Here is a 12,065-nt window from a genome sequence, read left to right on the forward strand (position 1 = left end):
GTTGTTCAAATTACGACAATCTGAGGACATTAGGGCGGTGGATTGAAGCAGCAGTTACGAGAAACATCAAACTGCTTCACTTGATGCTTTGCCCCATAGTTACCTAAGTCGTGGTTCGATCCGGTACGGGAACGAGGTACGGGTACGGGATTCACTAGATTGGACGTATCCGATTCGGAGGGGGTAGGCTCATTTCGGTACGAACCGGTACGGTGTACCATGAAGTCCGGTACAGTGTACCCAAATGTAAACCATTTTTAGAAACATATTATTGTAAATGTATGATGAACAAGGAACATATTATATCAAGATTACCAAAATACCAAAAACATAGTCTTAATTCATTAAGTACCAAAAGATGTAACATATTACATGCAAAATTACCAAACGTAAAACATCACAAGATTACCAAACATAAAACATCTAATCTAACCGCTGCCTTTTTCCTTTTCCGTTCTCCACGCTTTCTTCATCAAGATTCTCCCAAATCATTTCCTCCAATCGGGCACTTGAACCTTCTATATAATCGCTTTCCGGATTTATATCCCATTTTTTCAGGGGTCCGAATTTATAAGATTCTGAGAAACGGGATAGAAGCCGAATGTTTGAGTGAATAAAAACTAGTTTGTCCGCTCTCTTGCAATTTAAACGATTTCACTTCACGTTATGAATATAGGAGTATGTACTCCAATTTCTCTCCGCCGAGGAGCTACTAATCAGTTGAGAGAGTACTCTTTTCGCTACATCCGCCAATTCTGAAGTCTCCGATCCATAAGTTGCCCACCAATCAATTCCGTCCATGGTTACGGCGTCAATTTGAGTTGAGGTCATAGAGTAAATTCCTTTCTTCATATGAAATTTCACGAATTGTTCTCGTAAAATTTTTGCTTCTTCTTCATTCTCCGCAATTCTATCAAACGCCTCCATAACACCAAGTACAATTTCTTTATCTTTGTTGGGAGCTTTTCGTGCCATGCCACTGGGTGCCAATTTTTCTAGGTAGTGCTTATCATAGAATTTTGGATTTAAGGCAAATCCCAAACAATGAAGGGGTATTGTCATCTTCTCCCACCTATCCAAAACAATTTTTTCAACTTGAGGATAATAACTTGCATATTTATTTTCCCTCATGACATCCTTGATTTCACCTAGCATGTTGTCCATCCTTTCATAAATCTCTCCCATTTTGGGACCTTCACCATCACAAAATTTTAGTAACAAAAATATTGGTTTTGTGATAGCCAATATATTTTCAACATCGTCCCAAAACTCATCATCTTTGATTGTATCGGCGATTTTTGATCCAAGTATTCGAGTGGCTTCATCCCCATTCTTGACCCATTCCCGCCAAGAATTAAGAACAATAGTTGTAGAAAGAGCCTCCCTGCACTCCATTAATCTATGCAAAACTATGTAGTGTGAGGCAAAACGAGTCTTTGCAACCTTCAATAACTCTAGAGTTGAGTTTTCCCTAAAAAATGATAAAGCATGTGTGTGGTTAATAAAATACTTGACAATACCTTTACCTCTCTTATAGGTCTCCTCTGGCCAATAAAATTCCTTCGCCAAGTCCTTAAAAATGAGATTTAAGGTGTGCACGCAACATGGGGACCAAAAAATATGTTTGTGTATCCTTTCGATCTCCCGCCCGGCAGCCTTGCAATTAGCCGCGTTATCGGTTACAACTTGTAATACATTACTTGGTCCAATATTATCGATGGCTCCAAGTAGAAACTTTGAAATTTCTACCCCCGATTTTTCAACCCCCGAAAAGTCTTCCGCGTACATGAATGTTGCACCACGGGAATTAACCGCAAGGACATTGATGAGTGGATTATGTTTCACATTAGACCACCCATCCGAGACTATTGAGACTCCTTGTGTGATCCACGTGCCCTTAATCGGTGTAAGCTCCTTCTCAACGTCCCTAACACATTCATCAAGTAATACGGTTCTCGCTTTTTCACACGATGGGGGTTTGTATCCATCCGGTGCATTCTTGATGGCGCTAATCATTTCAAGGAATTGCGGGTTACGTAAAACATTGAAAGGGATTCCGTTGGCACATAATCCTCGAACTATCTTCAAGTCCACCACGTTCCTCTCTAATATTCCAAATGATTCTTCAATGCGTTTCCTTGAAGATGCATTTTTAGAGAGAACGGAATTCTTCAAAGACTTTGCAACTCCACTGTTTTCTGCTTCTGTAACCTTCTTCCTAAGATTTTCTCTTTTCTGTTGATCTTTAACCATGATAGGACATCTTCTAATATCGGCGGTTTTCCCTACAGCAGGTCCAAAAAAATGGACATGGATTCGGGTGTACGAGCTGGTAAACTTGCCTTTACAGTGGTTACAAACCCACTGTTTAGAACCTCCAGTATTTTTACTGTTTCCTGCACCACAGAATGTAATTTCTTCTAAAAGTGGTCTGTTTGCATCTTTTCCTTCAGAGATTGTTGATCTTTGTTGTGTTTGCTGCACTTCATCATCAACATCAATTATGTAATCTGCTTGTGTTTCACTGATGTGGGTGTTGTCTTGTGTTTCACTGTCTGCTGGAGTATTGGCATTTCTTCCAAACGCTATTTTTTTTAGTGAAACAGTAGAGAAATTGGACTGGACTGGAGAAGAAGACAAATTGAAGATGAAGAGAAATTGGAACAGATTTTGGATGAGATAATAGAAATCGAGTATCATAATATATTTATACCCATAAATTTGATAGCTTGGTACAGACAATTTGGTTGGAGATCGAGGAGACTTACGACTTTTTCCAAGTGTTTCGTTAATTCCCGCCAAATTGAAGGCTGGCACTGAATTGGCGTCCCAATCGACATCCCAATTGAAGCAATCGACACCTCAATTGAAGCGATTCACAAAATTCGTTGTACCATACGTGAATTGAAGATCGATCGGCCCTTTGCCAAGCGTCGATTGGTACGCTAGAATTCCCGATTCTGCTCTCGTCGATCTCGATTCCGCTCCCATTCCCAGACCGAATAGATACGATTTCAATCACGATTCCGCTCCCGTTCCTGATCGATTTGGTACGCCTCCGTACCCCGATTCGGTACACAGCGAACCGGTACGAGGTACGCGGCCTCAGGGGCGAATTAGGTAACTATGCTTTGCCCTAAGAAGGAGTTCAAGGTGCCCCATTGTGTAGCGTCCAGCAGTTCATTGGAAGTATTAAGGTTGATAAACCAGAAGGAGGGGAAAGTGTTGCTGATGCAAAAGATCCATTAATGAAACCATTTTGCAGGTTACGTATATCGTTTATATACCCTTGGAAATGTAGATTCCTTGAAGAAAGTCGTGATTCACCCTGAACTATTTAGGCGTGAAAGATTATCACCATTTTGGCCGAGTTTTTGCTCATATTTGGATAAAGATAGAATGCTAATGTTGACTGAGCATCTGAAAAGGGTTGACTTTAATGGAGAAAAGGAGAAACTATCTGTAGCACGTTCCTTAATGGAGATGTATTGGAAGAAATGGTTTTCAATTGGGGTAATGAAGCAACTTATCATGAGAGATCAATGGGAACTACATGCTTAGCTTTTTTTTTTTTTCTAACTGTAATTAAGTTGTATTTGCCTATTTTCTTCTCATATGGATGCTTTTTGGATTTGGATTTTTGTAACATGTGGCTTCATTTTTAATTGATACTAGAAAAATACTTTGAAACTAACGTATGTTTTTTAAATGAGTTTAAGAATCATAACATAAACTTTTTGTTTTTAAAATGTTTCATCATGACTTGGGCTATGTTTGACAGAATAGGAGAAAAGCTAGCTGATAGTTGATAAGCTGACCCGAAAAATTTAAAATAACATAAAAAAAAAAACATGTATATGAATAATTCAATATTATTCATTTACATGTTTCACGAATTAAAGAGAACTCCAAATCTCATTCATGACTAACAAATAAAATGATTAACTTGGTCACCACCAAGTGAGAATTTACACAACTGCCCTTAGTTGTCCAGTCAGCAAAGCGTGCTTTCGGTGTTTTGATAGAACCGATGGAACCTTAACAGCCGCCAGCTGTGCTGCCAAGTCACCACCATCGGGTCCCGCTTGTTCACGAACCGCATTGACTATTGTCTGCAAGATTTGCAATGGATCACCATGGCTGACTATCAAGATTGCACATCTGCAACATCAACATCAAGGGCATTTACGTCTTTTTGCATCAAGAACAAGTCATTTATATACGAAAGAAAGTACATTGCCATTTTTTACCCTTGAAATTGAGACTCGATCTGTAGCAAGACATTTGTGAGTCTAGAAGCAACATCAGCAACACTTTCCCCACCTTCTTCTGGTTTCATTAATGGATCTTTTTCATCAAGATCCCATATTTCTGTATACTGTTTATATATATATATATATATATATATATATATATATATATATATATATATATATATATATATATATATATATATATATATATATATATATATATATATATAAAATAAGAAAATACTATTATTATTTATTAAAACTCATGAAGATAGAAACATTTATAAAACTTACTTTCTCATGAGATTGAAGTTCAAATGAAGGACCAAAGTAACGCTCTCGAAGATCTTCAAAGATCTGCATTACAAATATAAAAACTATATAAATCATATAATGAATAATACATTTTACTTATAGTCAAATTTATTTTGATATAAATTCAACACTATAATATTGTGAAGGGTAAAATAGTCAATTACACATATTTTGCATTGCATTACCTTGGCTTGAGGTCCTTCTAAGGAAAGATTTAGAACCGAAGCAACCACTTTGGCTGTGTGAGTTGTTCTTGAAAATGGAGAATAACAAATTCGTACGTTTTCTAATGGAATGTCATTTTCCTTGAGTTCCTGCATATATTTTAATTTTTATATCATATTTATGTCAAAGTAAGATGTAAATATTTGAAGCTATAATTATTTTATGTGTGGTTTGCCATATATTCATATGGTAATGTGAGGTTAGTTGTCAAATGTCATAAATGCCCTCCAACAATGCAAAATGTAAGGACCAAAATACGAATAAAATTGTCATAAGACATCAGAAAAAGGAAATTGTTGAACCTTTAGGAATAATTCTCCAGCCAATTGTGCTTGATTGATTCCTTCTGAAGCTAACTTGTATTCCTCAAGCTTTCCATTTTCCTGTTAACATGACCATGGAATTATTATTATTATTATCATTATTATACACCAAATCAAATTTCAAAATGTTTCCCACAAACATCATATGTGATCCACATTTTATTCATCTTCCATCCAGAAATTCTATTTCAAATCAATCATATATAGAAAAAAAAACAAAAATTGAAATGGAATATGGATTGGAATCAAATTTCTGAACTTTCCCATCTGAACTATGATACAGAATCTGAAACATTAATTCTTCAATAATTTGATGTTGTATGCAATTCGGAATGTGTTTCACGTTTAATTACCAAAATTCGTCCAAAATTTACCTTTACTAATCAGATGAACTGATCTTCAACTCCAAGATCATAAGAATTTTAGGTTTTACAGGAAAGAAATGTTTAAGAAGCAAAAACATCAGAAAAGGCTATGGAATCTGAAAGCTTCCCGTTTGGATTATGTAGAACAAAGTGATGCAAATGCCTGGGTTCGATTTCAGAATCAAATCTAATACAGATTGAAAAAGATCATCGAATGAAACTTACGAAAGCAATTTGTAGAGAAAGTAAAACCAATTAGGCAAGGGGAAATTGAGAGAAACTAACCATTGATGACACGATCAAACCTTTTTCATTAGGAATGCTTTTCCCGTGTCTCAGTACCCAGTATCTGTTTCTCATAAACCCCATTTTTATACACACTATCACTCACCAACTGATTCGCAAATGTGGGGAAGTAAGATTATGCTTAGCAGGTGTAAGCAATCCCCGATAAGCAACTAATCCAGTTTGAGAAAGGAAAGAAGATGAGATGACACAAAGCTTTTGGCGAACGATGTCGTTTCTTTTTCTTTGTTTTTTTAAGATAGCGTTTGGCAGATGGACTGAATGAATCAGAACAATTGAATTTGAATCAATTTATTTACATTTCAACTCTTTTTTACTGAATGTGCTCATTTGCTCATGTGCAAAGTATATATATTTTTAATCGGGACATTGCTCAAATATTGAGTTTCGATTACAAGCAATATATAGATTAATTACTATATGGTGAAAAATAAGGGGAAATGACACAAATATCCTACGAACTTTCTAGGATTTACCCGTTGAGTCTCTAAATTATTTTCTTCACTTTATTGAGGGAATGAACTTGTGGGAGACTTGTCGTTTTAGTCCTCCTAACTTATTTTCACCGGTTTTCGTTTACACGTAGACTAGAAATGCCACGACACCCACTTTAGTCCACTCAGCCATAACTTGGAGTGTATGTGGAACATGCGAACTGTTCCAACCACCAAATTAAAACGATGATGCTTCATTCCAATCGTAGGCTCTAGGATTTGACTTTTCGTTTCCATTGTCGTATTTAATTGACCATTTCGTGACCTAAAACTGTTGGATTCATGTCTAAATCCATAACTATAATTGATATGTACTTGACCTGAGAGTAGCGTGGTCCATTTAAATTGCATATCACCAGGACAATTTGATAGAATGGACTTTTGAGAAAAAGTTATTTATGATTTGTTAATATATTATAAGTTCTACTATATTAATATGAAATCATATTATGTAATTAGTATTGATCAAGAATTAGTTTGGAATTAATTTTGTGATCAAAAGACACTAATTAAATAAATGAGGATTGATTTGGTAAATCATTCATTCTTATATAGCGGGCTTGTGATCCATAGTTCTTAATGTTGGGCTAAACCATGTTGGGCTACACCCATGTGGTGAACCATGGATACTCCATGGAGGTTAAAACCCATGGAGCCTAAGGAATGTGGAAAGTCATGCACATTAGGGTTTGCATGGTGTAACCCTAATTAAGCCACACTATATAAGAAGCCTCTTAGCCTCCAAAATTGTGCACTAGTTCTTGAAAGATCATTGAGCTGATTTTGGTGTGAGGACATTCTCTCAAAAGTCATCCTTTGTCCAAAGGTGTGTTGTGATTCCATTTGAGGCATTCATACTATTAGTGCTAAGTTCTTAAAGGTCCACGGTTTCTAACTACAACAAAAGGTATGTCATCTAACTAGAATTTTATAGTAAAGATATTCCATTGTATGCTAGTTAGGATGATGCTTTAGGAAAACAAAGTCTGCATGTATATTAGAGAAAACATAGATCCAAAGCATCTAGGGTTGCATGTACACCATAGAAGTGTTAGAATGCTCAAAACCCTTCAGTGGTATCAGAGCCCAGGGTTGTTTTCCAATATACTTGATGCTACTTGCTTTCAAAAGTTGAAAAATCGATTTTCTGCTTTCTGGACAATGGACTCGCCAAGTCCACTAGGGAACTCGTCGAGTCCCCTCACAAAACTGACCAACTCGCCGAGTCAGTTCATGCACTTGACGAGTTGGTGCTCCAGAATGCAAATTTTCGAGTTCTAAGGCTGGAATTGGACTAGGATCATTACCCTAAACTGGTTTTGAACTTATATGGTTAGACTAATTACATGAAATTTGTTTGATATGAATTGTCTTGTTCTTATTAGTATAATTTAGATCATAGACAAATTGTTTGATTTTGTAAGTTGCAATAGTTGATCTAAATGTTTTTTTGATGAATTCCATAACTTGTCCTCAATTTATGGAAAGTGAAGAGTCTCATTTTTAAATGTCATGTTAAATGGTTTTATGTCATCCATAACTTGTCCTCAAGTTATGGAACTTGAAGAGTCTTTTACATAAATGTTTTATGAACTCCATAACTTGTCCTCAAGTTATGGAATCTCAAGAGTCTTTTCATAAAACCTATATTAAACTCCTAAGTTATGGATACCAAAAGTTTTTGAATAGTTCAAAACTTGTTCTCAAGTTTTGGAATTTGTAAATGCAAAGTCCCACTTTGAAACATTTAATTTCAAACCCTAGAATTTTAAAAGTTTAAAATTCAACCCTTATACTGTCACACCCCAAAACCAAGAACGACGGAAACGTTCTGGGGCGGAGGACGTCATGTAAAGTATCACAACACAGTAAATGTAAATAAGCAAACAACATCATCCATTGCATTAAATATATAATTTTAATACAAGCGTGTTCTGTACATTTTAGACACCAAAAATAACGTATATCAAAATAATAAGATGAGTCTTGAATGCCCTCCATCTTCTCAAAAGTTGGCCTCGGTACCTGTCTACTGATGACCTGAGAATACAAGTTATTTTGAAAGAGTTTATCAGCATTAAGCTGGTGAGTTCATAAGTATTTTAGTGTCGGTATTTGTCATCCAAAAATGTTTGAACATGTATCAAGTATAAGTTTGTAAAATGTATGTAAAGGTTTGTAAGTATTTGTAAAAAAGTTTGAATCTCTCAGAAAAACCTATATTTTCTATTAAAGTAGCCTTCTACCAAGGCTTAACTGTTTTGTATGCTTGTTTGTTGTAAAAGTGTGTAATTTCCCAAGTGTAACTATCATTTAACAAAATATAGTTTGTACATTAATGTTTAAGTGAGGTTATCACTAAAATATGTAATGGGTAAATCATTGTAGTACTGTAGTTTTGTATTATAGGAACTACTGTTGTACTAACTACCTTAAACCGGGTTTATATTAAGGTATCATGTGATAAATTGCACCATACTATCGACTGGTAACAACGACATACGAATGGTCGTAATAACGGAATGACGTTTGGCACCCACAGACCTGCAGGTCCGGCTGTAGCTAGCAGCAAGGTGTAGGATAGTCAATCCAGTATAGATCTATACGCAAACTCATGCTCTCCTTCCAAGAGAATTTTGGCTACAACTCAGGCCATGACAATTAAGGCATGCTCCGATACAGTGGATCACAATTGTTAACGTATTCTTGTATATGTAATGAAATGAACTGTTCTAGTATAGTTGTATATGTTCTTCCTCTAGTATGGTTGTATATGTTCTCTTTCTAGTATAGTTGTATATGTTCTCTTTCTAGTATAGTTGTATAAGTACTCGTAGTAATAAGTATTAACTCATGAATGAACTGACTCATTTATCTAGAAATTGCAGTAGTATGATCCTATGTTACCCCGATGGTAACTTACTGATGATGTACTGATAAGTATGAATATGGAAGTACTTTTATGTCTATACATGTATATATGATATATAACTAATATTGAAACGACCCTCGGATGGTCACCCAAAATCCCACCAGACCACATCCAAATCGAGGAAAAGGAAATAGAGCGGATGGCCTTCCTAAGCCCTTTAAACATTACTTATATACCTATACATATATGGGCATGCAATTTATAAGAAGTAAAACAAAGTTTAATAAAATCATTTGATAAGTAAAAGAGTTTGTAAAACATTTTGAAGTGAAATAGTTTGATAAACAGTTTGAACAGTGATAAAAATCATTGGTTTTCTAGTTATTAATCACATGTGATTAATGTAATCACATGTGATTGATGTAATAACTGTAAGTGTTTAACTTGTATCCCCCCATAAAGTATTTAAAACATTTAAAAGCATTTCAAAGGTTAATTTAAGGGGTATGAACTCACTTGTGGTGAGTAGATTGGATTGATGTATTGGGTACCGTGCTAGGTGGCAAAAAGAGACTTGTTCACACGCACGAGCCTAGTTATCATATAATGAGCATATATATAACTAATTAGCCAAATAATAACTTAACAAAATAAGTTGGGACACTTAGGAACATGTAAACACTTTGTATAAGTGTTATAGGTCCTAATGGTTGCATTTAAGTTGCTATGGGACAAGGTTAAAGGGTTTGAAGCTTCAAAAGACCTTGTAAAAGAGTTCACCACCCAACAAACCCCACCTTTGGAGTTTACGGTCATAAACTCCTTGAGTTTACGGCCGTGAACTCCATGGTGGTTTTGGGTGTTTTAAGGTGCTAAATGAATCCTAGAATAAGCCTAGCATTGATAGATTAATCCTTGAAGTAGTTTAAGGCCTTAGAATGCTCCATAGAGGAGTTTACGGCCAAAAGACCATATCCCCTAGAGTTTACGGCCGTAAACTCCTATGGGGTGTTGGTTTTAATTCTTTTAAGTCACTTGCACATGTAGGATAGCTTCTATGTTTTTGATTTAGGCTAAAGGGGACATTAGGCACACATTTGTGCCTTTACTTGGAGTTTACGGCCCAAGAGATGTTCCTTGGCCGTAAACTCCCTTTTAGGGATGATTTTGATGTAATTTACTCCCCATTCAAGTTACAAGTATCAAAGGGTAATTGTCTTAAAGCCTTAGGGGTGTTTAGGGCACTCTTAGCCCTTGAAAAAGGGGTTTACGGCCCAAGATCATATCCTTGGCTGTAAACTCCTAAAACTAGATGATCTTGGATGATTTCTAGCCTATGTTCATACATTAAGTCCTTAATTAGTTGCTTAACATGGAAATGAGACTAGGTAGCTTTTAGGCCTTGTTTTGGAGTTTACACCCCAAGAACGTTCTTGGGCCATAAGCTCCCGGATCTTGTACTTTAGACATGTAATCTATGTTATAAAGCATAAAACAAGTAATAAAACACATCTAGGAAAGTAGACTCACAATCTGGGATGAAAACCCGAAGATCCGTCAGAGAGAAAATGGCTTTTCTCTAGTTGGAAATGTGAATAATGAATTAATTTAATTCAGAAATCTATTTATAGTCGTGAAATATTTTGGCAGAAAATATTTTTATTCCGGAAGTTGGACTATAACATTATGAAACTTGGAATGTTCAAATTTCACAAACCCAGGAGTATCCACTCTCTTGATAACTCCTTAAACGTAAACCCTAATGTACACAAACTTATACGGAAAAGTCTGAAACTCACTGAAACTGGACTAGCTTCTATTGAATAGATAATGTTCGTACAAATGGAAAATTTCAGGTTGTCACATTATCCCCCCATTAGTAGGAATTTCGTCCCGAAATTAGAATTTAAGCAAATAAGAAGTTACAAATAACTAAGCGAAAAGATGAGGGTATTTCAGTTTCATCTGATCCTCACGTTCCCAAGTGAATTCCGGTCCTCGCTTGGCGTTCCAGCGAACCTTCACAATCAGGATACAGCTTTGTTTCGGCTGCTTGACCTCACGGTCCATGATCTCTACAGGTTCTTCCACGAAGTTGAGGCTCTCGTTGATCTCGATCTCGTCGAGTGGGATTAAGAGAGTCTCCTCGGACAAACACTTTTTCAAGTTAGATACGTGGAATGTAGAATGTACGTTACGAAGTGTGTCAGGTAGATTGAGTTTGTAAGCTACGGGGCCGACTCTTGCGAGGATCTTGAAAGGCCCTATGTACCTTGGATTAAGCTTCCCACGCTTACTGAAGCGTATCAAGCCCTTCCAGGGTGAGACTTTGAGAAGGACTCGGTCTCTCACCTGAAAATCCAAAGGTTTTCTTCGTTTATCAGCGTAGCTCTTCTGTCGGTCTCTATAGGCTTTCAATCGTTCATGAATCTGGACGATTTTCTCTGTCATTTCCCGAATGATCTCCAGACCGGTGAGAGTACTGTCAGAAGCTTGTCCCCTGGCTAATTGGGTATCACCCACCTCAGCCCAACACAGAGGGGATCTGCATTTTCGACCGTAGAGGGCTTCAAATGGTGCTGCCTTTATGCTCGTGTGATAACTGTTGTTGTAGGAAAATTCGATGAGAGGTAAATGGGTATCCCACGCTTTTCCAAAGTCAATTACACAAGCACGCAACATATCTTCTAAAGTCTGGATTGTCCTCTCACTCTGTCCGTCAGTCTGTGGATGGTAGGCTGTGCTCATGTCTAGCCTTGTTCCCAGGGAATGTTGTAGTGATTGCCAGAATCTTGAGGTGAACCTACTATCTCTATCGGAGATAATGGATATAGGCACACCATGTAGCCGTACGATTTCCCTAATGTATGTTCTCATAAGTTTCTCCATCTTGTCGGTTTCTTTGATTGGCA

General features: G+C 36.6%; 2 protein-coding genes across 2 annotated transcripts; both read right to left on the reverse strand.

The window, feature by feature from the left end:
* Positions 1-320: 320 nt before the first annotated feature.
* Positions 321-3,516, reverse strand: LOC145009310 (uncharacterized). The gene is made up of 2 exons (XM_078968012.1): positions 2,714-3,516; positions 321-2,624 (listed from the first exon to the last, which is right to left on the reverse strand). Exons 1-2 carry the CDS (start codon positions 2,838-2,840, stop codon positions 655-657), a joined length of 2,097 nt encoding a protein of 698 aa, XP_078824138.1. The 5' UTR covers positions 2,841-3,516; the 3' UTR covers positions 321-654.
* A 286-nt stretch (positions 3,517-3,802) lies between these two features.
* On the reverse strand, positions 3,803-6,049 carry LOC145009311 (Phosphoglycerate mutase family protein). The gene is made up of 6 exons (XM_078968013.1): positions 5,767-6,049; positions 5,096-5,176; positions 4,754-4,882; positions 4,548-4,610; positions 4,251-4,378; positions 3,803-4,161 (listed from the first exon to the last, which is right to left on the reverse strand). Exons 1-6 carry the CDS (start codon positions 5,848-5,850, stop codon positions 3,969-3,971), a joined length of 678 nt encoding a protein of 225 aa, XP_078824139.1. The 5' UTR covers positions 5,851-6,049; the 3' UTR covers positions 3,803-3,968.
* Positions 6,050-12,065: the final 6,016 nt, after the last annotated feature.

The sequence above is a fragment of the Lactuca saligna genome, chromosome 8 (genome assembly GCF_052625555.1).
Source record: "Lactuca saligna cultivar CGN05327 chromosome 8, ASM5262555v1, whole genome shotgun sequence".
Lineage (NCBI taxonomy): Eukaryota > Viridiplantae > Streptophyta > Magnoliopsida > Asterales > Asteraceae > Lactuca > Lactuca saligna.